Raw genomic sequence first — 26,632 nt, 5'->3', positions numbered from 1 at the left:
TCTAAAAGCTTATGGAAGCCAAAAAGGCTTTAAGGAGCTATGACAGAGAGACAGTTTGGTGTAGTGGTTAAGGCATCAGGCTAGAAACTGGGAGACTGTGAGTTCTAGTCCCACCTTAGGCACAAAGCCATCTGGGTGATCTTGGGCCAGTCACTCTCTCTCACCCCTAGGAAGCAGGCAATGACAAACCACTTCTGAAATCTTACCAAGAAAACTGCAAGGACTTGTCCAGGCAATCTCCAGGAGTCAACACTGACTTGAAGGCACCCCCCACAAAAAAAAGACAATTGACATATTACAGTGTATCTTATATATTATTTTATTACCCTGTGGGTAGAAGCTGGGGCTACTGGATCTGGGTTGAAAAAATCCAGACAACCACTAGAAGGCAGCAAGGAGTTAAGAGTTTCCTCAATTCCTTTGCTCTAATCTAATGTTTGCAGACCAGATGTGGTAGCCCTAGTGGACAGAAAGTCTTCCTTCACTAATGCCATTTCCTCCTCTGCCATCTTCTTTTATAAGCAATAGATTGACCTTCAGACCCATGACCAATATACAGTACTACCATAAAACAGTCCTAGTATAAAATCAGTGGGCAGCAATATTGCTGAGCCAAGAATTCAAGGCAATCATAAAAGCTACAAAGCATCTTTGTTTGAATGGGAATTCTGAAGAGAAAGGGCTATACGCACAGGATGTTTTGAACTTGTAAAAGTTTTATTCCTGTATCCCTGCTTGACCCAGTTGTACAGATAATGAAATGGCAAACCAGAAAGTTCATTACTGCAGTGTTCTCAGAAGATAAAATCACTAATGATTACTTCCAGTGATCACTAGTGAATGAAATGCGAATACCCCCAATTACAATCATGCGTAGAAATAAACATGAATGCTATAACATTTAATAGGAAATAACATTAAAAAATACAACCTCCATATAATATTTTGAATTGAATCATTCTGTTTTGAAATAAATATTTTGAATTGCTTCATTCCCTTAAATGTTATTGGGAAAACATTGCTTAAAGTAAAAAAAACAACACCACCAAAAAACAAAAAACAAAGCAGAACTAAATTAATATAATTTCATAGATGCTTCAAACAGAGCAGATAGCTCTTCTTCTGTTTGAGGGCGAGGGGATAATTTAGTCACTCTTTCCTATAGTGAGAAAAAGAAAATATATTCTGTAAAGATCTAGGCAAGATCAATAGTTAAGTAGCATATACACCACAGATAAGATCTGGCACAATGAGAACTTTATTGGAGAATTTGCCTTGTGAAGTAATCCTACTAATATACATTCCATAATTCTATGATACTGTATGTGATGTTGGTATTCCAGTACTAAAGCTGCAGTCTTATAAATACTTATTTTGGAATAAGGTCCTTTTTAATTCAGTGGAAGTTAGTTTTGAGTAAATAGAGAAACCAGGACTCTGGTTTCAGCAGGTCCACTATGACATCATGGCAGATGATGCAAAAGGTGGAGAAAAAGAAAGCATAGGAAAGGAAAAGATGATTCGGGACAGAAGTGTATTAATGTGCCTCATTGTGCTGATAGGTCACTTATCAATAGTTTATTAAATTCATTAATTATATTGTTACTCTCTGTAATTTTTCATAATGCTTGTTGCTATTACTAATGAATATAAGATACTCTTTTTGAATGTTAGATTGCTATATTGCTGTTCCTTTTAGGCTTGTGCTGAACAGACAGACACCTACATTGGGTCTAAAGAGCTATGTAACTGATCTGTATGTCCACTGGAAATATGGACAGTGTTGTGAACTGTTCTGAGACTGTGGAAAGTTTCAAAAAGTTGTGTTATACATGGCATAGAAAAAAAAAAGAAAAATACCTGAATCTGTCCTACAGAAGATCTTGAGATCCTGTCTCATGTTAGCAAAACTTAACTACCAGTCTGATTGTCAGAATTGGCTGATATGGAAACAGCAAAAACAACAACCACAAACCCACACCATAGTTAATAGGTTTAGGGAATTTGAGGCCTTTCACATGTTAGTGGCTTACAGCACTCAATATCCCAAGGCAGACGGCTAGTGATCAACAGTGATGGTTGATGGAGTCCAACAACATTTGGAGAGCTATAGGTTTCCCACCTGTGTGCCTGGTACAACAAGTAGTATCTTCATGTTTTTCCCCCCATATCTTCACTCAAACCACACACACATACACACAGTTGTTTGTGAATCAAATGTTGTTGCAATGGGACAGCCATTTTCTGAGAATAAGTTTCATTATCATTACAAGTTCCTGCATAAGCAACATTCAAATAATGCCTACTTTTTTTTCTTTTTACAAAGTTCCTACTTCTTTGAGAGAGAACTTCTGCAAAATAAAAATAAATGGCTGATTCTTTCCCCTCCAATAACTTGTTGTTTATAGTCTGCTATTAGAGGAAACAAAAAATAGATATTTTTAATTTCTTCTAACAGCCTTTTCCTCCTGGAACCCCTGAGATGTGATGGGAATGCAACTCCTAGAAACCAGAGCCAGCATGGGAATCTGACCAGTTATGACCTGGTGGTTATTTTCAGAGATAAAAATATCTCAGTCTTGCAATCTGTCCTACCTGAGGCAGGGTGCCTTTGACTAAAGCAGGGATATCGGCTTTTGAATAACCAAGGGCAGCTAAGCCATCATCAACATTGAGATCAAATAAAAATTCTCGGAGAGTGTCTGCCAGAATAAGCCCAGCATCTTTAATCTTGGCATTGTTGGTGTTAGCTCCTAAAATAAAAAGAAAAGAAACATCGAGTCTGTAAAGAAATAGTTTTGTAACTTATCATAATATTGAATATCCTGACTTCATCAACATACACCTACAGACCCTTAAAGCAGTTATTATTCTGAGAATAACATCAACATAAAGGTCATGAAATAACTTCTCAATTAAAGTGGTTGAAAAAATACAGCCTGAGCTAAAGTGGGGAACAAAATATGAGATCACCTTAGGTGCTATGAAAAATAGTTTGTCTGCCATTTTTGTGTTTAGCAAGATCCATCACTTGGAAGCTCCCCAACCCAAATTAAAGCTCTCCAGATATTTTAGAGTATCATTCTAATGGGCTGTGCTAGCTGGGGATAATGGCAGCTGGGAAGGTGGTCTGTGAGCAGGGATGGCTGGCAAAGCCTTGTTTAGAAGAGTGGCCACATTTAAATTCCATTGTGGTTTTGTTCTGTAACTTTAGAGAATTTAATTCTAACTAATTTAATTTAGATCTAATTCCTGTCAACATTTTCAAATTAATGTTCTTTTCCCCTTTCTCATTTGACCTATGTTCTTTCATGTCTTATTTTTCTCTACCAAGGCAAGCTAAGTCAAGATCAATACCAGTATAAAGCAAGATGGAGGCCTGTGTCTCCTGTACTTTGCTCACACTAAACTTTCTGATATGCACATGAAAGAGCAGCATACAGTTAAATTATGAAGTTCAATGCTGTCAGGAGATGTGTGGCCACCACAAATTTAAATGCTTTTAAAAGTGAACTGGACAAACTCATGGAGGATGAGCCACTAGCATCTACTTCCAGATTCATACTCAGCATATTTTAAAAATGTGGGGAACACTACGGAGCACAATGGAAGTGGGCTATTCTCTTCCCATCTTACTTGTGAGCTTCCTGAATATACCTGGTTGTCTATGCTGAATGGAATGAGCCATTGGTCTGATCCAGCCATCCTCTTAAGGCAGTGTTGTCCAAACTTGGCCACTTTAAGATGAGTGGACTTCAATTCTGGGAGTTGAAGTCCACTCATCTTAAAGTGGCCAAGTTTGGACAACACTGTCTTAAGGCATTGCAATCAAAACAAATGGAATGCCTTTATATAACATCAGAGTTGATCAGGCTAATTTCTGTCATCAATATTGTGATTGTTTCTTCCTCAGGGATAAATCAACAAATCATTTAAAACTCTCCCCACCCTAGTATGGACTGAATAGCCCCATTCAAGCAATATATTCCCATATATAATTCAGCACAAGGAACCATGACCATACAAGGTTCTAGCTTACAAGGAAGCCTCATGTGTAGCAGGCACTCTGCTGAAGCAATTGTGTAGTAGCCATAGAAGACTGTTCTGCTCTGATATCAAAATGCAACTTAAAGAGTGTTCAGTTCTGTCTGGAATTGTACTGCCTGGTGCTCAATGTCAGTCAGTCTAAGAAATTGAGTGACAGCCCTAAAACCTAATTAAAGTTGTATAGTTTTACTTTTCCGAAGCTTTTTTCTCATCACTTGTCCCACCCATTGCTAACTTCTCATTCAGGCTGAGGAGCGGCTTGTACCTAGTCACTGTAGGAAATACTATTAGTAAGTGATGGGCAGGGATAAAAAAGTTTTTTTTTTAAGCCTGCAAACTTCCTTATGCCAGTTCCAGTATCCCCCAAATTAAATGAGAAGAGCTTTTTCATTTCATCAGCATTTTCCAAAGTCAAATTGCCGGGAAGGGCAAACATTGTCTCCATCTTCTCTGAAAGATAAAAAAAAAAAATATATGCCTTTTATTGACAGACTCATACCCATGATTTGGGCAGCCTCCAAATGGCGCTCAGGACACATCGGTGCTGTGAAAGTAAACACTGCTGGAGAGGTGAGGATGACGGAAAGACCATGTGGCTGAAGGAAAGCAAAGCACAGCACATTTTATTTAGGCAACTCATATTACTGATAATCATTGAGAAATTCACTGAAAAATCACAGTAACAAACGTACGTATATCATTATAGACCAAGGGCTAATGGGTTTATTAAATTGTTACCACTAAAGAATGATCCACATTATAATCCTTTGCTTTATAATTCTTCACCAAACCGGAAATTGGATAAGACATGCCATGGCTAGAGAGAACAAAGAACCTTAATTAGTACCAGAATTACAGAATAAAGAAATCCTGTAAACTATTTGGAGAGATACAAGCTGGTAATCACGTAATTGTCCAGAAGAGGTGCAAGAAAAAGATCTGTGAATGCCTCGCCTCCCAATCCTCTCAGCCCAAATTTGTTTTCATTTCAGTTGTGCCAAAGGGACTTTTAATAATGATGCAAATAAAAATGTTGTGCTCAGCTTACCAAAGATGTACACCAGCATTTCCAAACCCAATGCCAGCAAAAGCACTTGCCAGATGCATGTTAAATCTTGCTTCTCGATCTTCTGGGTTCTTTATGGCTCTGCCCATAATAACAATATTTTATCCATGGAAGCAGGTATGTTCACATATAGAAGGCAAGTTCTTATAGTATGTTAAGTGTTAACAGGTTATTGTTCCTTCAGTTTTTCACAGACAGTAAACCATTTGGTTGTAGCTTAGCAGCAAGCATATTGCTTTCCATGAAGTAAAATCCAGCTTCAGTTTTCCCAGCCTGGTGGCTCCCAGCTGTGTCAGACTACAACTCCATCACCTCCACTCAGAATAGCTTTGCTATGTAGGAATGAGGGTAATTGGTTGCCCTAGTGCTGCTAGGTAGCTTATGATGGGAAATACTCTGCAAGTAAGAATGGACAGCAGCAGACCAGACAGACAATTTAATCTACACAGACAGCTTCTTGGGTTTTCATTTTGTCAGAAAACAGATGAAAGAAAGATCCCATCTATTTTATATACAGTGAACTGAGGGTGCTTGTACATCTATCTACATATATTGGTAGAATTTTTCAAGAAATCCTTGAAGAGTGCAAAGAAAGGTCATTTACATTCCTCATTCTCTGAAGAAAGGCCATGACAGCATGGAATAGTTGGAAAGGCCTACCAACATCAATATTCAAAATGCACATGTTGGAGGAGAAACTCAAACTATCTTGATCAAGAAGACTTTCATTATATATACATATCCAGTTACAATGCCTTTCAGAATGTATATATATTAAGTCTTTGATTATCCTTGTTGGATGGCAAGACTGGATAGAAGACAAACAATCAAATTATTGCTACTGGTCATAGCAGACGATGGCAGATGCTATGATTCCCAGAGTATGACGCCATTGCATTTGTTCCACGTTAATTTTTTACTATCATGAAAGGTTTGTGTTCTTACTTTGTGAGGAGTACTGCAAGTATCCAACTTTTGTGATGTGTCAGAGTTGCTTAGCTAGGCTTTGTAATAGCCAGTCTTTCAATAATCTGATGCCCTGCACAATTCCTCAAACACCTGGTTGGGAACAACGGGATTTGTAGTCTAACATATCTGGCAGCACTATATTACTGTAAACCGCTTTATATGCTCTTTATAAACTTATTTCAGGAAGTAACAACCTGACAAATTATTAATTCTCTTTGCTATTATTTGCTACCATTGAAGAATAATACAGGACTTAAAAATCCATGCAATACAGTAAGATTCTGCCATTCAAAGTTTAGGCATTCATTTGAACAGTAAAAAGGAACACTTTTTAATACAAGGAATAAAAGGTCATTTGAAGACCTGTACCTCTTTAAGTATTTAGCAACGATCTGTAATGCATGGACAGCCCAGACGTCGCTGATGGGGTTGCTTCCTTGATAAGCTGGCCGGTTCATTGGATTTGAAGGACAGGGGCTGCGCTGGTTGTAGGGAAGAGCAGTATAGGATTCGAGAGCATGGCTGGCAGGTTGAATGGGGAAGTGGGGAGAAATACATAAGAACCTGGATTCATGGGTTTTCTCCTATAAGGACTTGCAAATCAATTTTATTGGAAAACAAAGGATCAGTGATTGTTCCTGACTCCTTTTTTATGCAGTTAACATATCTTAGTACTTAGTTTTAGTGCAACTATTTTCCAAATGTCACAAAAGACATGTATCATACTGAGCTACCAATAAACTTCTTTACATTTAGGGTTTTGTTATGAGAGGATGAATGTTTTCCTAGTGCTTATTTTAATGCTTTCTTAGGCCCAAAAATGTTCCCTCATAACTCATTAGGGTTAATTTAAACAAAAGAAATTGAAGCATGAGTCAATAAAAGATAAACAGGGTCTCTCCTGAGGGCGCCCAATGGACTACTTATCATACCTTTTTGTCCTCAGAGAGACTGCTAACTGATTGCATGGAATAGCAGGGAACTACAGCTGGAACTGTAATTAACAAGGCAAAAAACTAGACCTCATTTCCAGCTAAATATGACTAACTTGCTTGTATGTAAGGTAAAAGCAAAAGGCTTCATAATCCCATCTGAGAGCCTCAACACCAACCTGTTGAATGTACAAACTGTACCCAAGAGAAAAACAACCTATTCCACTGATATTCAGTTTTGTTCTCCCTGCTGCAGTTTGCAGTCCATGAGACAGGTGGTAAGACAGTAAATCAGCTTCCCAATCAGAAAACAAAAGGCAGGAGTTATACCCACAAATGTGTGTTCCTCCTTAAGGAGAGGCAGGGGAAGAACCCCCCCCCCCCCTTCTTTAGGAAGGATGCACATTTATGACACTTCACTGCTGCTTTGCTTTCAGCACCTTACAATCTATGGTCTGTATGTATGTGTCTGCATGTATGTGTATTCAAGTGTGTTATTCTCCCTTGTTGAATCATATTGAAGGCAAAGGCTACTTTATAGACAGGTTTTCTCTAATTCCTTTAATTTGCTTTCAAATTATATTGAAATTGGGTTGCTACCTCCCAGTGATCACAGGAGATTCTAGCACACTTTTTCTGCCCTTCCACCCAAGAAGAATGAGATTTAAGAAGAAAGATTATGTTTTATATGGACATGGCCAAGCTAAACATGATGTATCTCCAATTTTGTATGTGTTTATGTAGGTATCCTGAAATTATGCACAGGTTACAGCCCAATTCAATTTTTGACCCGAGTAGCATCACATGGACTGACCCCAGCCTCTGAGGAAAAGGAAAAGTCTAGAGAAATCACCACATTTCATAGCCTATCCCTCAGAAACTCTGGTTAAAAGCAGTTATGGAAGTTTTTGGAAATCTGATTAATAGAGAGTGAAGCTCAGTATATTGTAGTTTATGCTAGTCTGGCAACCTCAGATGTGTTGGGATTTAAAATCCCACAATTTCTAGTCAACATGGCAGTAGAGACCATGATGGCCAGGGAATTTGGGTAGTTGAGTGTCATGTTGGGGAAGGAAGGTTAGTTTAGTCAATAAAGTTGAAATAATTAGAATCCTATCTAATGAAGTCTTGGGCGCTTAGAGAAAATAATTTTTGTGGACTCCAGAAATGTTACAATATCCCAGAGGACTTTTGGGTCAGGCCATGTTGAGATGTGGAAAAGTTACTGTCATCGTACTGACAACTGGAAAACACTGAAACAGTATATCCAAGTAACACCAAATTTTTAAAAACATTATAACCCCTTATGATCATGATCTATCCCAGTTAATTCTGGAAACTGTAGTTTGATGAGGCTGCTGAGAATGATCTATTAATATGTCAATTCAGGATTCTAAAAGAAGAAGATATGGCTATTAGATCATTAGAACAGTAATGTTAAGACTGACTTTCATTTGTTTTATAAGACATTTAAAGACATTCAAATGTGCCCATTAGCCCCCATGTGTTAGCCCTTTGGGGTACTTCAGACAAGAAGTACTACCAGGAGTATCAGCCCTATCTTTATGTTAAGGTTACATTAAATAGAATCTTGAAAGACTGAAAGTATTTTTCCCCTCCTCTCTTTTTAGTTTCGAGAAAACTAGGGACGGTCCCTTCTGAAGCACTTCCCATACTTTTCCCCCACTTGCCAACTGAGCTGCCTCTTATCAGACCATTGCCTAGGCTGAGGGTCTTCTTCCTGTCTCCCCACGGTCCCAAAATGTGAAGTTATCTAATGTAATGTAAGTTATCTAATTCCATCACACCACAGTCCCAAAATGTGAAGTTATCTAATGTAAAGGAAATCTACAAAAATTTGTATGAAACATACTTACCAAAGCACATCAAAACCACTATTAGCTGCCACTCGCTCTGGCATATGGAGAGTATGTAATGGGTCAATAATACCCAAAGAAGGCTTAAGGGATCGAGAAGCAATTCCTACATATGGAAAAAAAATATATGCATACTTAGAAATAAGAGCTTTCCAAATAGTCTTCGCAATAATAGTTGAAATGATTTAATTAGACCATGCAATGCATTTTAAACTTTCAAGTAATTAAGATTATTACTGAGATTTAGACAACATTTCAGAAAAGAAGCTTTAAAAAAAGCTAAGAGGCAATATAAAATAAAAATATATGCATATGTACAACCCTTACCAGTTTTTACTTTTAGTTCTTTGTAATCAAAAATAGCAACTCCAGTGGTTTCACTTCCAGTTCCAGCTGTTGTAGGTACTTTGGAAAAGAGCAAACTAAATTTAATAGTATCCCCAGCTACACATCATTGTGCACACAACATGATACATCAGAGGTGGGGAATGTGCTGCCCTTCAGGTACTGATCGCTTATGGCTATAATCCCCCAAAGACTCTAGCAGCTACACCTGGAATCCAATAGCACATAGATGACTACAAGTTATTCACTCACCAGTAAGCCAACCAATTAATTGTGCAGACAATAAAATTACAGAAGGACTCTTAGGATATTTTGGTGAATTATCAAACAGCCTATAAAAGGTTGTCACCTGCCATGTTATGCCCCAGTAGCTGCCTTGGAACAATACAATGTCATTATGTAGAATCATTCTGCGGAAAAAATGGTGAAAGCTAGGGGGAAAAAAATCATTGCAAAACAAGAGGGAGAGGAAAAAATGTAATTTGAGCAGAATACCCCATTATAATGAAAAGTATCTGTTGTTATTATTGAACAGGTTCTCTAGCTATGTGAGTGTATTTTCTTGGTGTGATTTCCCCAAATAGCTCAGAGCATCTTATCCAAGCAGTTTACAAAGCCAGATCAAGTAATGATATGAGAATTCAAGCCTATCATACAAGCTCTATTGTTTTACAGCCAACCCCCCAGCCCAGAGGCTTTTCCTTACCTGCTAACAGAGGTTTGAGGCGGACTGTAATAGGCTTGCCTTTTCCAATAGGAGCATTGACATAATCTAAGAAATCTGATGTTGGACTCGATGCGTAGAGATCAGCAGTTTTACAAGTATCTATAACTGAACCTCCACCTACAGCAACATAGGAGTCAAACTCCCCCTTTTTGGCAAACTCAATGGCATCTAGGAAACTTGAAATGAAAAAATCATTTCTATTTACAGTATTTTACACTTCTCCAACTCACAGTTTGTGAAGTATCATAATGTGCTTATCCCCACCCCCCACCCCAGGTTAGGAGTCATGGTACAGCAATATCTGGAGTTCACAGCTTCTTCATCTCTGCCTAATTATAACCATAGGCTGCACAAACATAGGAGACAATAAATACCTTTGGTCTGTGGGCTCCACTCTTACGTTATCATATATTTGGAAGTTTATACCATTGACTGTCAGAGAATCCAACACTGCTGTCATGGGAGGGAGCTGACAGAGGTTCTTATCTGTCATCACACAAACTTTTCTAGCACCCCAATTCTGCAAGTCCTATAGTAAATGAAAAAGTAGTTAAAACAAAGAGGGAGAATGGGGAAAAAGACAAATTTGAAAATGACCTTCCACCATAAAATGCTAAATATTTTATGTGTAGTCCCAATATATCTGGGAAGGCACCAGTTGAGGAAGCTGCGTTCCTGAAAAATCTAGTCTTGAACAGTTGTGTTGAGAAATTGGATCTAAATCAAAATAGTTCAGAATTGAAAACTATCACTTAGGATTACCAATACTTCAGTCTCATCAAGTTCTTTCCCTCATTTTCAGCTTTATTTCCTCATATCATTTAGTATCTACTGAGCACTTATAGTCTTTAGAACCTTTTCTTAAATTTTATAGCTTGTGGACTATTTCCTCTTGTGCATACATGTAGTTATTTTGGCTATGCAGTACAGGATTAGTACTCAGAAAACTGAGATCACCCTTAGTATATAAACTGACATCTCTGAGTATAATGGTTAATTCCTTGACTGCAAAAACCCGAGGGAACGTTCCCCAGCCTGGGTCTCCATATGTATTGGACTTCAAACCTTGCAATCCTTAGCTAACCTAGCCAAAAACAATGGCAGACACAGGATGCTTTATAATAATTCTGTTTTATGTGATGTAGTCACAATGCATGTAAAATTCTTCCTCCCCCTCAAAAAGAATTAAGTAACTACTTTCTTGAAATATGTAAAAACTATTCTATACCATTCCCACTTCTTTAGTAACTCCCTCTCCATATCGGATATTGGAAACAGCCATCTGGAAAAGTCAAGAAAAATACATTTCAGTAAAAATATTTTATGGAAGCATGCCCACAAAAGTTACTTCTTAATATAACCAATGTGAGTGTGCCATTCAATAAGTAGCAGTTTATTCACTGTCTTTACCTCAAAGGCATAGTCCGTTTTCGACAAAACAATGTCTTTAGTACCTAGAACAAAAATGACACATTGGATTTAGCCTGCTGTTTAGCTACCTATGGAAAACGACAGAAATTCTACTTGAATGGACATTTGGGTTTACATAATGTTTTAAAGATTTCACCACAGAGATGAAGGTAAATGCTATAAAATGCCATTCCTGTCATTGGAAACTGAAGAGACATCTGTAGGGTGGGGGCCATCGGTTCACGTGAATGACACCCCTGTGTGAACACATTTCAGCTACAGGCAGTAAATCATAACAGATATTTCTGAAATTATTACTGGCACATATAAACCAGCCCTTCAGAAATACAACTGCAATTGACCCTTTATGAACTTTTGGGTAAAACAGAAAAAAATGAACGTACGATCTATGGTTTTGATGATTAGATAGATTATAGAAAGAAGAGAGTCATGATGTAACTTTAGAGAAAGAGGTAAATCTACAATTGTACTTATAACTGCTGTAAAGAAGATCGGAAGCCACTTCTTTATATCTTTTTTCTTTCTTTTCTATTTTTCTTCTACTTTTTTCTTTTTTTCTTTTTGCACTTTCTCTTTCTCTTTTATTTCTTCCTTTTTCCTTTTTCCTTCTTTATTTTAGTTTGTGTTACTTTTTACTCTTGTTTTTAAAATTTTTAATAAAATTATATTAAAAAAACAAATCCAATTAGAATTGCATCTTACTACTTTAAATATAAAGTGAGAGGATGGGGAGATTGTGATGCCAGGTACCTGGTCATAACTGAATCGATAGTATCCCAGCAGTTTGGAGACTATTCCTAAAAATTCATAAGCAACAATTGTCCACTTACCTCACAAAACTTATTGATCTAAAACTAAAGCTGAAGCAAAGGGGCCAAAAATATCACGAGACCATTACTTAGTCTCAGTGGAATTGTGCCCTCGTCTTCATTTTCAAAAGTATACATGCTACCATCTGATCTAGAGAGGTTTACTTCTTTTAAACAGTTTATTTTTACATGATGAAAAGCTTTCTTTCCATAAAAAGTCTAATTTCACTCACTATTCTTATTCTGGTTGAGCAACACAACCACTGGCACTCTGAGCAGTCCTGAGTGTGTTTGAATTCTGACTTATTCAGCCTGCAGCCTCCCAAAGCTGCAAGCAGAACGAGCAAAGCACTCAAGGACAGTGTCCCATGATTCCCATCTGGCATTTCCCACAAGCAGAAATTAATATGTTGAAAATTGTACCTTTATCATTCTCCTCATAAGAGATTAGGAACAGGAAACCATCAACTGACCTGGATCCAGGCTCTGACATATTAGGAAGCAACAAACTAAGAGCCCAGTTTCCAACATAGTTATTACTTTCACATTAATCCCATTAGTTAGCCCAAGATATTTTCATCTGGTGAACACATTTTGGATTTTGAGAGCATGTTGTGGCTATTCTCACACTTTGTGTGAGATGGGCGGCTATATAAATAAATAAATGAATGAATGAATGAATGAATTCTCACATAATGTATAAGAGGGGGGGGGAGAGCTTGTCCACTCATATAGCAGCCATCATAAAAGGCATTTCCAATCACAAAGCAAGCATTTACCAAAAGGCAAACTGGCATAACTCCCTACCATCTCTTTTTGATTCTCTGGTTGCCCTCTAATACCCCAAGGATGCAGCTTTTTTAGGTACTATTTTAATTCTAAGAGTGCCTGTGGACCTAAGACTAGCCCTTTGCAGACTGCCAACCTCCCATTTAATTTTATTTAAATTAAGAGAATCTTTACAAAGACCATGCTAAGTGTGTGTGTGTGCACGCATTGGGGAGACAATGATAGAATAGCATACACAAGTCCACTGCTTGTAAACTATATGCCATAATTAAGCAGAACTGGCTTAACATTGTATTGGGGTATGTTATGTTCCAGGCAGAGTGGATTTGTTTTTCTCTCCCCTCTGGACTCCCCTTCCAAATATGTAATTATTATTGGACTTAGACTTAGCTGTATTTAGAGTAGACCCACTGAAAAAATGGGACTTACCTTAATAATAACCCGGTTACTCATTTTGATTTCTAGCTAAGTCTAGAGCCAAGCCACCCATAATTTCCTTCCAAGTGCAGCACACAGAGTAAGGGAGGGAGGGAGGGAGGGAGGAATCAAACAATCCAGCTTCTCCCATATACAAAAAGTAAGATATTGGTTCCCTTGTTTAACCACTTCTTCTGTCTGGAAGCTGCATTCAATATTTAGTTTCTGAATTTATGGCCAATCAGTGAATCCATGATAATGACCCTACTGATACCTTGAGGTACACTGAAGTAATGATCCTAATAATTAACTACAGAAATATATTTAGAAACATTTTTGTTTTCTCTATTCACACTTAGACCTACTCTCCTTGGGCTGCTCATTACGCTTTCTCTTCCCAGTTCTGCTCACAGTTGACTTCCCCTAATGTCTGAGTCTGCGGTAGTTTTGTAATTAATTTGACACCCCAACAACATGTCCAAGCCACTTCCACTATTTTCTTTGGATGGTACAATAGAAATCCTGCTGTTATATTATTTGGCAGAGTTAAGCTTTTGTTAGAGACTTTATTGGACTTGGAAAATTATACTGTATTGTTTCCTTTGGAACAGGCATATTCATGAAACATAGAATGGTTCCCAAAGAGGATTCACAATAAAGCTACTCTTTTACCAACTCATTTATCACTGTGGTTTAATATTTATTTTCTGAAATTTGTATAGAATGCTTTTCCATTAAAATATGCAAAGTGGCAGGAAGAGCAAAAGGTAAGAGAAAACTAACATACCCCCTGGATTCCTTCATAACCAGCAAGTTTTGCTTTGTAAATGACCAGCTTCAATTACTCTTATTGTTTGAACTGATTGTTTTAATTGTAAACTGCTTTGAGGCTTTTTAAAACTGGAAGCTGAATAGAAATTTTGCAAATAAACAAATTAATTATATAATTCAAAATACATAGATCAAACTAGAGTTACTGTGATGTATATGTACTGTTCCTCCTCTAAGCAGCTTATATATGGCTCTGAATGATCTCATCCATACACTGATTGAACCCACATTTTCTTAGCTTCACCACTGCCATAGAATTAGGTGCTCCTAGGTTATTCACTGATTGAGAGATGAGCATGGTAAGCACAAAGCCAAATGGCTGCCCCCCCCGCCCCAAATATTATGACGCAGTTCATACGAAGTGATTCTATATTTTCTCAGGATGTCCAGAGTTTATTTTCCTAGAATCATAGAGCTGATGAATCAGCCCTTTGGCTCCAATCAAAGTGTGAAATTAAGTCTTCCCTCCCCCCCTCAGGCTTCTAACCTGCCCAGGAATCAAAATGCTCTAAATGGATTACGAAGTTAAGCCATTCAAAGATTCTAACAAAACTTTAGAATGTGGAACTTTGCGATAGGCCTATTGTGAACTTTTTTGCTGTGCTCTATAACTCTTTGATTTTTTCTTTAACTCCCTATCCCAGTCAGCAATTTCTTCAGATATTTAAACTAGTGTGTCTTACTTCCTTTGGCCTTTCTTAATCAGATCCTCTAACACTCTCATTTTCTCCTAGTGCACCCTATATACTAGAACAAGGACATACAAACTTTTTGTGCCAGTACAAATATTTGGAATTTTAAAAACACACTGTGAGTGCTCTCACAAAATAGTCAACATATGGAGGCTAGTATCTGTATTCATAAATAATCTGCCACTCATAAAACACCATTTCTAGAAAGTCAAGCTGGTGAGACTCAGTTTGGGTCTACAACTTCAGGATGCTCAATACCACTCCTGCTTAATTTTTTCTTTGGACGGATGGGCACATTTTTCAAACAAGACACTAGTTTGCAACTACACACTATTTTCACTGCTTAATAAAAATAATGTAGAGGTCCCAGAGACATTACTGGAAAAAAAATAATATCAGAGGTTGGCACTTCATTTTACAACATAACAGCTTCCCATTAATTTTAGTTTTAAAAAATAATAAAATGACAGATGTTATACCAAACCTGATGGGTCTTAAAGAAAGCATTCATGGGCACATTTGGGCCCATGGACTCAAAGCTGCCTATTCTGGTGTTCATAAATCCTTTCTTCCCATAATATATTTATTCTTCCATTATTTACAACTCTGACATGCCGATTTCTCACTTGTGTGTCTGTTCTTCACATTTCTTCAGCTGCTTGGTCTTGGAGCTTCCTGAACCTTATCATCCTAGTCTCTTGTGACCTTTTCTTAATCCTTAGTCTCTTTATATATGTATTCTTGTTCCTAGTATTTGCATGATGTTTTAATCTCAGCCAAATGATCGCTTTTACTTCCGTCAGTGAAGCTGAACTACAAATATTCCAAATTTGCTGAGCATCTGAAATATTTGCTATGCAGTTCAATCAATCTATCAGTGCCAGAGGTTTTACTGCTAATACAATGCAATATACATAACTAGCAATTTTAGATATATCATACTTATGGAACAGATTCCCAAAGAGGTGAATCATAGATAATTCAGTATCACTGCTGCATGATATTGACCCTAGGCAAACTAATGTAAATTAAGCTGTATATCCAAAATCAAATTTAGCAAATGGCAAGCAAATACTATAGCTGAATAATTGATTTGTACAACTATTGATTGGTTGTTTTCATGCTGCCTGTTTAATTAATCTGTACATGTGCATGTATTGATAATATAAATAATTAGTCTACATTTGTCTAATTCCAATTTCTACCTGGACAAAATAAAATAAATCATGATATCTCCTTTTCTTTGCAACAATATATAGATATGAATATTTTTTATTTAAAATACTAGTAACCTAACAGATTTATTCAAACTATAGATTTGAAATTAAAAACTTAAATCTCTATATAAAAATTCATGATATGAGGCAGCTAGAAACCTAACACTCTGGGTGAAGTATTAATCTAAAATGAAGGAGCAGAGCAAATGAATGTCTATGCCACTTCAGGTATCCTATAACTATGCAGCTGCAATCAAGTAGAACAATGGAGACACACATATTTATTTTCCAACTCCACTGTTCTCCATAAGTTGGAGCATAAGTGTCTTGCAGCAATGGACTTCTAAATCCCTCAGAATCCTGATAGTAATAAATACAGGTAGTCCTTGGTTAACAACTGCCCAATTTAGTGACCGTTCAAAGTTACGATGGCGCTGAAAAATAACCTTACGACTGGTGCTCAAACTTGTGACTGTTGCAGCATCCCCACGGTTACATGATTGCTATTTGGGCACTTCACAACTGGTGCACATTTAGGACTGTTGCAGCATCTCCCAGGTCACGTGAATGGCATTTGTGAGCTTCACAGCTGGTTTCCGACAAGCAAAGTCAATGGAGAAACCAGCAGTAAAATTGCGGTCACGTGATGTCTCGCTAATGACTGCGGGTGATTTGCTTAATGACCACAGTGGAACTGATGTTGTAAGTCTGGCATGGTCACGTGAAGTTTTGCTTAACAAAACAGATAATAAATGCTGTTATTTTAATAATAAAAAATAACAGCATTTGAGGGAACAGAGCTAGTACATCCTACACCTATTCCATCTTATGAATTTCTAATTATGACTTACCGAAGAGGGTTCTTTTCCTCAGTTTTGACTCAAATGAAGAGATATATGCTCTAAGACTCCAACCTGCGCCTTCTCCAAAACTCTTTGATACTGTGCATGCTCACCAAAATCTGCTATCTATTAGAGAACTGACCACATGGAAGGAAAAGCACTCTCTCCTAATAAGGCCAGGTCTTCTTGACAGGCCTTGTTCCCAGACGTAAAGATCCCAAAGCAGCACCGGACCCAGTGCAAGGACTCGCTGGCATTATGCTAGCAACAACTCCTTGTTCTGCAGACTCTCTTGAAAAATACACTGACCTGGTTACTTGGTAAACAATTATGTAATAGACATTTAATATTTGGAGACCTTGGAACAGAGAATAATTAATGTGCTGACATAGATACACAAACAAAATCACAGTTCACCTTGACTGTAAGTGTGAGAATGAGCCGGACACGTGCATCTATTGAAAAGAATAAAGAAAAATGATTACTGTAATGAAGTATTGAGAGGGAATATCAACTTTGTATATAGAAATAACCGGTAGCTTTAATTCACAAGCATGTTCTGCCACCTAGTGGCAATTATTTTTTATTGAAATGCCAATAATTGTATAATATCACAGTCTAATCTGAATGTAATTTAAACAGGTCTTAAAAATGAAGCAATTTATATTCATTTGCAGTGTAAGATTTCATACCCAGTTATTTCTTACATCTATTAATGGCAATTTATTTTTGCTATATTTTACCTTTATTTTCTAAATTAGTCATAGAATCAACAAATTGTTGGACTTTAAAAATCTTTCTGAGCACCCCACTCTAAGGCTAAGAGTAGGTTTCATGATTTTACCTAGCCCTCCTAACCATGGTTACTGAACAGTTCCATTGTCTGACATGGAGCTTATTTACAAGTAATGGTGCTTATAATTTCATCTGATATTATAGTTGCTTACTTCAAAGTGAATTAACTGTTAGCGGTCTTTTAGCAAGTATACTCAGGACTTCGCTGCACAGCAGAATGTTAAGATGTTTGCTCCATGGAATTATTACCTATTGAGCATTTTAGGAATGCATCATCAGCCATTTTCTAGGACAGGTAGTTCTCTAGTTCACACATTTTAGTGATTCAGAGCTTGGACTGGGAGCTTCACTATATGCATGTGCTCCACTATCCCCCTGCGGACTGCATTCTTTAACTGTTATTTTTAACAGCAAACCTGTGAGCAGAGAGAGAATCACTTCAGAAATCACATTCCCAACCCTCCAAAACATACTTGGGTGGATTGGGAAAAAGGCACAGGCTCCCTCCTGCACTTTTTGGCTTGCCTAAGACTATTTGCTGACAATCCACAAAGCACAAAAAGCAGCATTAAAAAGGAAGAAAAGAGAAACCTGGTGAGTTTGTCGGATTGAATTAAAGTTGGAAAGGAGGAGATTTAAAATACTGATATCAAAAGAAGGAAAATGAACACCAGAGGCCTCATTTTACAAGATCCAACTGGTTGGCTCCCACAAACTCCATATTCCATCATGAGGTGGCGAGGACTGACATCGTAGTCTGGAGGATTGAGTGAGCCCAAAGTAAGGGTCTAGGTCGTCCAGGGTACTGCTAGTGTTAAATCTAGGGATTGAGTGTGGGAGCCATAAGAGCCATCATTCAACCCCCTCTTGGCTGGCATAGCTGAAGGAGTGAATTAACAGTTAGCATGGCCATTGGTCTTGGAGATGCAAGAAAGAAGAATAAAAGATGGGAAAGAGGAGGAGGACGGAACGAAAGTTAAGATAGTTTCAAAAATCAGACAGGAGAGCACAATATTGGAGGAAAGAGAAATGGACAATATAAGGAAGCTGAAAGTTACAACAAAATCAAGGTTACTATGTGGCTGCTAATTTGTGGGTCATACAGAAATAGCTGGCTGTGCAGGCTGCTATGAGAATGTGAGGAAATAAGAGCTGAATGCCCCTTGTGCTGCCCAGGATGGACTGTATGGAACTCTATATTGGCCAAGAGAACAGTGAGCAGACAGCCACACAGGAGAAAGAGGAGAAAATCATCTCATCCCTGAGTGAGAGGCAGGGAACTGGTGAAGAGGGCCACTCTTTGCAGTGGGAGAATAGGGAGGGAATCCCCCTGCCTCCAGATCCCAAATGCTGAGTCAAGTGGAGAACTGGAAGAAGGGAGGAAGGCATAAACAGAAGTGGAAGTAGATGGAAGACAGGAAAAGCTAACTTGCTTCTTGAGAAGGTTGGGAGGTGTGTGATGTTGAATTATAGCTGCCAAGCGTAGTGAATTGTGGAATTGTGTGATCTGTCTGCAGGCTTGGTGATTGCAAGCGGGGAAATATAAAAGCGCAGGGAGAAGGAGATGAAGGGGAGAATAACAGTAGTGATTGGCAGAGGGAAGTATGGATGAAGATGGGGGGGGCATACTGTTCCAGGGAAAGGAATTGGAAACGTATTTCTTTCTGTACCCACATCTCATGAGCCAGGCACCCACATTGCCTTGGGTGCTCTTGAATGCTGAATCGGTGTATAATCAATCTAAATTCTCTCATGGTATAACTGTGGATAAGAAAGCAAATCTGAGACCTCACTGGATGAGGAACTCTCCCACACTGATATTTATCAAACCTGGTTTCAAATAGTGCATCAGGCTCAACTCCAAGGCAGGGTAGTAGTGGTGGCTATGGTGGTAGACTAGTAACTTTGCACCAGGAGTCTCTAGCTGTTGCAAAGCTAGGTCAGAGGGACAAACTGTGGTTCTATGAGTCCTGGGTGATTTTTTTAACCTCCCAGATGCAGCTTGGGAATTTATAACTGCGATGCCAACCAAGGCATGTTCCAGGTCAACCCAGGCGCAACCCATGTGGCTAGCCATACATTAGACCTATTCTTCATCTTGGAGCAGATGTGTAATGGTATGTGAGAATGACCTTGGGAGATGGGGAGAAGAGAGGCTGCCTAAGGAATGATCAGATAAGAGGGGGCATAGCCTGCAGCTGCATAATGGACAGAGAAAGAAACTCAGAAAGGAACCTCCCTAACTTATCAGGTGGTAAAAGAGATGGTGGGAGATTTGTATTTTCAGACTTGCAAGATTCTGTTAATGTAGCCCTTACAGTAAAGTAGAATTAGCTCATCTGTTTGTGTTTCTTGTCTGGCCCACCTGGGAAGGCTGATAAGAGGAGACATGATCAATGCTGTGGGACATTTCCATCAGTTTCTTGTCATGCACAAATAATTTCCTCATGACTATGGGGTTAACAGAAGCCACAAGCCTCTTTAAGAAGGATAACTAACTTGATGGCTAGTGCCTGGTACTTGAGGGATCCAGAGGGTTTTCTGGAAGTGCCTGGGAATTTTCCCAGCAACCTGGAGGGTAGGTCTGTCTACCTTCTTGTAGGCCAATCAGAGTGAACAGAGAATGCCTACTGAAGCTTCCCACCTAATGAGAAGTATATAGAGAAGGGTCTCAAAGCAGGCATGTGGGAGCTTCTGTGTTCTGGAACAGTCCATCCCCCCTACTATGGTTGCCTGGAAGCTTTAAAAAATTAGCTGTTCCAGAAAGCCTTTGGGTCCTGATTGATGAAAAGCTACTGATGCATGATTTGTCACTGTTAACTAGTTATAATGGTGTGTGTGTGTATAATCATCTAAAGTTACTGTATTCAAAGTTACTCTATTCTTAGATATTTATTATTTTGCATTGGCTTGTTGCTGCTGCACCTGTGCACTACCTAGAATCTTTAAAAACAGGCAATTTAAACATTTTATACAATAAAGATTAATTCATGGTCTGTAATTTTGTATCAACCCCAAAAATTGGATTTAATAACTATGGATAAGTGTCTCATGTTAACACCTATCTACTTTCTCTAGTCCATTTATACTTGCCTATTTTTTTTATACAGTTCTTGTTAAAATGTATCAATCTCCTCCAAAAGAAATGTTTACATCAGTTATGTTTTATTTATATTTTTAAAAAAGGGGAGGGAAAACCACCTAAGGAAATATATCTTTACACTGAACTATTACTAACTGGCTTTACTTTTCTTCACTGAAAAATATTGGTATGGCATTTTAATTACTATATTTTAGATTTCAATATTGCATTTCCTCCCAGAAATGCTGCATTACTATCCAGAGTATATATGTTGCAGAAGGGTAGATACACATCCAGTACATGAACAGTATTAAATAAACTGTTTTGTTTCCATTTGTAAACTCAAGCATTTCCATGCGTTGCTGCTCACTTTCAGTACACACCAAAGTCCACTTCTGTGCTTGATCAAACAACCTTTTGAAAGAGATTCTAGCATTCTGTTTGTCTTTCTCTTAGCAGGACTCTAGATGGAAATAAGTAAATTCGAGTAACAACTTCCAAAGGTAACAATCCCTCAACTTGGCTTTAGGACCTGTAGAATTGTCAAGTATTTTCTTACAAGGAAGGATTGGTGTGGTGTTGTTTTTTCTAATACCACAAAGAATCGAAACTTCTGAGCCTGATTCAGATTTTGTGGAAAGTCAGCCAGGCTGCCTTTGCCAGATGCTCCCATTAAGAAGCAAGAAACGGAGAAAGATACAAACACTCACGCTGCCAGCTGCAGCTGCTTCAGCAAACGAGCCACCCTCTCGCGTCCTCCTCCTGCCATGACTTCTGCAGCCCTGCTTGGGGTAGCAAGGGACGATGGGAAAGTGAAGTTAGGAGAAATTGCGTAAACAGAAAGGGAAAGGGAGAAATAGCTGTTCCTCTGGCGGGTAACCCACTGTAGCAACTCGCTGAGAGTCGGAATCGGTTTGGAATCTCCAAGGTCAGGAAGAGTGCAATGATGCATTCATCTTCTTTTTCATCCTGTTGGACATTTTAGAACTTTAGACCTAATGGGTGGATCTCTTATCTGACACTGACTACATTACCATGACATACTGAAACACAAACCAGCCAGCCATATTTTAACAGACCATGTTTTGTGAACTCAGCCTGCTGGCTGTCCTTATGATTCATATAGTTCCTTATTGTGATGGAATGGAATTATGAAGGCAGGCTCAGGGAGACAAGATTTTCTTAGTTCACCGCAAGAGCATGGGAACTTCAAGAGGATAAGGCTGGCACCTCCCTGAGGAATTCACGGTGTGGTGGCTGGCTGGCTTGGGAGCTGGGGTTCAGTCCGGGGAGATTCTTGCTAGAGGTTGTAGCTAATAAACACAGCTGAACTGAATTTGCACTGTCTCTTGGAGTTCCTGGGGCTAAACCTGACACTTATGCTGTGTGGCCCCAGAAAAACTGGGTTACATAAACCATGGTTAAGCATTGGTATGCATGTTGCGGTAACAAAATCTTGTGTTCATTGGAGCTGCAGACTTAGCTTCTTAGTTCATGCAAAGAATTAGGTCCATACATAGAAGGGGCTGATTTGCATCTGGGGATAATATAGGGCCTGGAAATTGTATTGCCAGTTGTCTAGCCCTCTGTTACTTTTAAATTATCTTATATATTTGCTTGTGGCATGTGCAGTGTTTTTAGCATTTCTACAGTAATAGAAAGCATTTTCTGTTCAGGTTATTTACTGTTCTTAAATGATATATACTCTCTGGGTATAAAGGTGGAATAAAAATCAAATAAATAATGTACATGAAAGTTGGCTTTAAAAACACCAATTTCCTAATACAAAAATGGCAAGCAGTATTGGTACCCCTCATTTTTCCCAAAGAATCCCAATTTGCCACAAAATAAGTTAAAACTGACACAAGCGGCTGGGTGACTTTGGGCCAGTCACTCACTCTCAGCCCAACCAACCTCTCCGGGTTGTTGTTGTGGGGAAAACAGGAGACAGCAGTATTAGGTATGTTTGCTGCCTTGAATTATATATAAAAAAGGCAAGATAACAAATCTAATTAAGAAAAAAAAGGTAAATGCCACCCACCATTCTTAATTCCATAGAGCAGACACTTCATTTTTGATGTATGACATAATATATTCTTTTAAGTAACAAAACAAACTGGGTAAAAAAAAGTATCATATAAAGTACCATTTTTTGTGTTTAGGGGAATGACCTGTGTCCTCTGAGTTTATTTAAAAGGCATTACTAGTATTTAAATATATGACCAATCCTAGATTCCATGTTTAATGAGCAATATAGATCCAGATAGAATCTCAGCAAGGTTGTATAACTATCATTAATCACTTTGTAGATATAATTTATTATTTTTTAAAAAAACAGTTCTTAGGCTCTGGTGAACAAAAACACCATAACCTCAAGATTAATTCATAAGATGTGATTTTTCAAAGCATTTTCAAAGAATATTCTATTTCAAAGAATAAAAGTAGAAATTAAGGGCTTAAATATCTGTATTTCTTATACTATGTTTCACTTAAATTCAAATTAAGCATTAGCCTTTTTGAAAAAGTGTAAAACAAATTTTATTTGCCCTCAAAAGTCTGGAATCTGTTTTAGTCTTCAAAGGAGATATGAACCCAGCAATTTAGTTATAGTATGATGTAAATATAAACTCCATCTCCTTAAGTTCCTGGAACATGTCCTGCCAAAACTCAAATCAAAAACATAGCTACTCTGGATTAAACACATTCAGCACATTTTTTAAAAACATAGCATTTTATGTTAACCTTTCCCAACCATTAACTCCATCTAATATTTTTTTTAATAGATTTTATATTCCTGTAAACCACTTTGTGATTTTAACATATGAAGGAGCACATTCATGTTTTTAATAAAGCTGGGCTTGTTGGGAAGGAGATAGAAGTTTCTGTCCTGGTGATCAAATTCAAGATTTTATGACTCCCTGCTGCTAAGAACAGCAGAAAAACAGCAACTTGCAGAAGGAAGCCAGAGGTTTATGTCCCCAATCTTGCTATAAGAACAGTGGGCAAATATATATATTCACACACATGCCCCAATCCAGAATCCACAATTTTGCTAAAAGCAGGATCCACATTGTCAAAGTGATGAAAACAGTATTTTGGTGAGACAAGCTCTACTTTTTTGTATGTGCACTTAACACTGTAACACATACACAAGAGTCAGAGCTACCATCAAGTCAACCCAATACTGTTCTAGTGATCTGCCTTTGTCCCCACTGGCAATGGGGATACTGTAATTCAGACACACATGAAAGAAATACAGGAAAAGTAGCACTGCAGCTCACTTCCTGAGAAGTGTCCATTTCAATTCTCATTTAAAAGAAACACGGCATGTTAGGACTTTATATTTCAACTCCTTTGCAGTCTTATTCTTTGAACATTCAGTCAATCCAACTCACAATAAAGGCATCTGTCTGTACAGTACATCTAATATGACAGTTTCTTCAAGTGGATTCTCCCAAAGGTAGCTTTATCTATACCACATCTTTATTTATTGCTCATTTTTTAGTTAAGTCTTTATACACTCTTTAGTCATGCTCCACAACGTTTGGGGGGGGGTGGGGGTTAAAGGCCAATGTCAAGTTAGAATAAATTTCAACAATATTTTTTTTATTGTAGCCTCATATGAAATAGAGAAAACTGTTCCAGTCTGCTGTTTAGCTGGGATAGCATGGCAACCCCATCCAACGAAGGCTCATTTTCTTTTCCTTTTGCTGCTGAGGCTTCCAGGCCCCCCCTGGTTCCCTCTGCGACCTGCCCCCGAGCTCCTCTTGCCCCTGGCGCTTCCGGGTCTCTGCTGCTGCCGTCGACCCCTCTTGCCCCGCTGCCCGCGCTTCTTGCCCTTGCCTCTGGCGGCGTCGGCCTCCTCTTCGCGGAGCTGCTTGTTGACCGCACGGGTCAGGTCCAGGGGCGGCTTCTTGTTGCTCAGGCTGCGGGCCAGCTCCAGATGCCGCTTCTTCTCCCCTTCAAGGTCTCCCAGCAGCGGCTCGAAGCGACGCTTCTTTCCGCGGGCTGTGCTGGTCTGCGCGGCGGCGGGCTCCTTGGGAAGGCGAGGCTGGAAGCGGCCGCGGGAGGCGGTGGAGACGCGGGCAAGGGCGGAGACGCGGCCCAGCTCGGCCCGATCCTGGTGGCCCGTCGGGTGCAGGTCCGTCGCCCGGCCCCGGTGGGCGCGCGCCAGGTTCCGCAGGCGGTTGAACTCGTTGCGCGCGACCCGCTCCCGCTTCTCCTGGCGCTGCTTGGCGAACTGGTCCTCCAGCGGGTCGGCCGAGTCCGGCACCTCCAAGAGCCAGTCGCGGGAAGGATCACCGCCGGCTCGGCGGTAACCCCAGCGCCGCCGCCACTCTTTGGCGGCCTCGTCCCAGACCAGCGTGCCGCGCTTCTTCCGCGTCGGGCGGATACCTTTGAGGCGCGCGAACTGCTCCCACTTGGTGAGCGGCCGAGGTTTGGGCAGCGGCTTCTCCCTGGGCAAGCGCGTCGAGGATTCAGGCAGACGGGCCACCACGGGCCCCGCGCCCCCTTCCACCCGCTCCGACGGCAGCGCCCACAGCTGGCCCACCAGCAACTGAGTGTTATCCCGGGCCAAGGCGCGCAGGAGAGCCTCGCGCTCCGAGGAGGTTCGCGCAAGGGCGCGCGGAGCCGGATTTTTGTCCACCGCCAGCAAGTTGCCCACGTCGAAGTCCAACTCCAGCTCCTTATGCACCGCCACGCTGCGCTGGGTCTCCGCCTCGCGCTCTTCGGCGCGCGCCAGCAAGCCCTCGACGACGGCAGCCATGCCCGCGAGCTCTCTGCACGTGGAGCAAAGGAGCTCTCCGTTTCCTTTTCCCACACCGGCTCCTAGAAAAGGTCGAAGAAACTACTTCCGGAGAGAAGCTACGCAATTTCCGGATGTGCCTTCCGCGGGGCGCTTATACCACAAACGTCGGAAGCTAGTGCTCCCGGCTGTCAATAGTCTCATGAGAACGGGCTTGTGGAATCCTGGGGGATGTAGTCCTCCATTGTTAGGGAAGATGACTGAAGGAAGGGCCTCCCATTCTTTTAATGGTTCGTGTAGTTCAAAATATAATGAGGGATTTACTGTAATCGCCCTGGTAATTTTTTAAATGGAATAACAAAGCCTAGGGGAAAAAAAAGGTTGAAAGGATTTATGGGTTCGCTCTGTAGACTAATCTTCACTGTGCTATGTCATGCCTCCAGCTTGCAGAATCTTCGGAGTTATTTGAATATAATAAATTTTTCAGAAATTTCAGAGATTTGGCTGCATCCTTAACGTATGTGATAGTATTGATATGATGATACAGAAAAGTTCCTAGACCAGATGGAATCACTGTAGAGTGGTAAACAAATTTGAAGTAGAAACACTTTCAGAACGATTTTGTCATCTTATAAGGACCTGCTGGCGTCATACTATTATCACTATAATTTTAAAGGCTGGTAAAGTTCCTGCCCATCTTGCAAGTTGATTGATTGTTTGATTATATACCATCAAGTCATTTTTCGACTCCTAGCGACTACATAGATTTTTTCCATGACAATCTATCTGTAACTTGTTCTTTCAAGTCTCCCAATGGTGCATTCAAATGTTGCAAGCTTAGTTTTCCTATGAATCCTTCAGCTCATGCAATTACTGATGGGTGTGCTTCACCACTAATTAAAATTGTCTGTCTCCTCTAATTTTTAATATGGTTTTGGAACTTTTGGCATGCCTAATGAGACAAACTCATGGAATTTGGAGAATTTGTGTAGCTGAATTTGAATATAAGATGTTGGA

General features: G+C 39.4%; 2 protein-coding genes across 3 annotated transcripts; both read right to left on the bottom strand.

Annotated features, from left to right (window-relative positions):
• Positions 1–304: 304 nt before the first annotated feature.
• On the bottom strand, positions 305–21,683 carry ADHFE1 (alcohol dehydrogenase iron containing 1). 2 transcript variants are annotated; one of them, XM_007426716.4, is made up of 14 exons: positions 21,579–21,683; positions 17,409–17,446; positions 11,374–11,417; positions 11,192–11,245; positions 10,338–10,492; positions 9,943–10,139; positions 9,219–9,296; positions 8,892–8,997; positions 6,452–6,604; positions 5,096–5,194; positions 4,786–4,864; positions 4,547–4,643; positions 2,596–2,753; positions 305–1,159 (listed from the first exon to the last, which is right to left on the bottom strand). In XM_007426716.4, the coding sequence occupies exons 1-14, from the start codon at positions 21,635–21,637 to the stop codon at positions 1,076–1,078; spliced, it is 1,401 nt and encodes a 466-aa protein (XP_007426778.1). In that variant the 5' UTR covers positions 21,638–21,683; the 3' UTR covers positions 305–1,075. The 2 variants fall into 2 exon arrangements, with proteins under 2 accessions (XP_007426778.1, XP_025021501.1); XM_025165733.2 differs by lacking the exons at positions 17,409–17,446; positions 21,579–21,683 and adding an exon at positions 17,001–17,176.
• A 1,483-nt stretch (positions 21,684–23,166) lies between these two features.
• Positions 23,167–25,725, bottom strand: RRS1 (regulator of ribosome synthesis 1). Its single transcript, XM_088130822.1, has one exon. It carries the CDS (start codon positions 25,634–25,636, stop codon positions 24,560–24,562), a length of 1,077 nt encoding a protein of 358 aa, XP_087986948.1. The 5' UTR covers positions 25,637–25,725; the 3' UTR covers positions 23,167–24,559.
• Between the last annotated feature and the right edge of the window lie 907 nt (positions 25,726–26,632).

Source organism: Python bivittatus, unplaced genomic scaffold (assembly GCF_059951505.1).
Source record: "Python bivittatus isolate LINGU-HERP-01145 unplaced genomic scaffold, Pbiv_v1 ctg000840_np1212, whole genome shotgun sequence".
NCBI classification, from domain to species: domain Eukaryota; kingdom Metazoa; phylum Chordata; class Lepidosauria; order Squamata; family Pythonidae; genus Python; species Python bivittatus.
The sequence above is the reverse complement of the archived record's forward strand: the minus strand, read 5'-3'. Positions and strand labels throughout refer to the sequence as shown.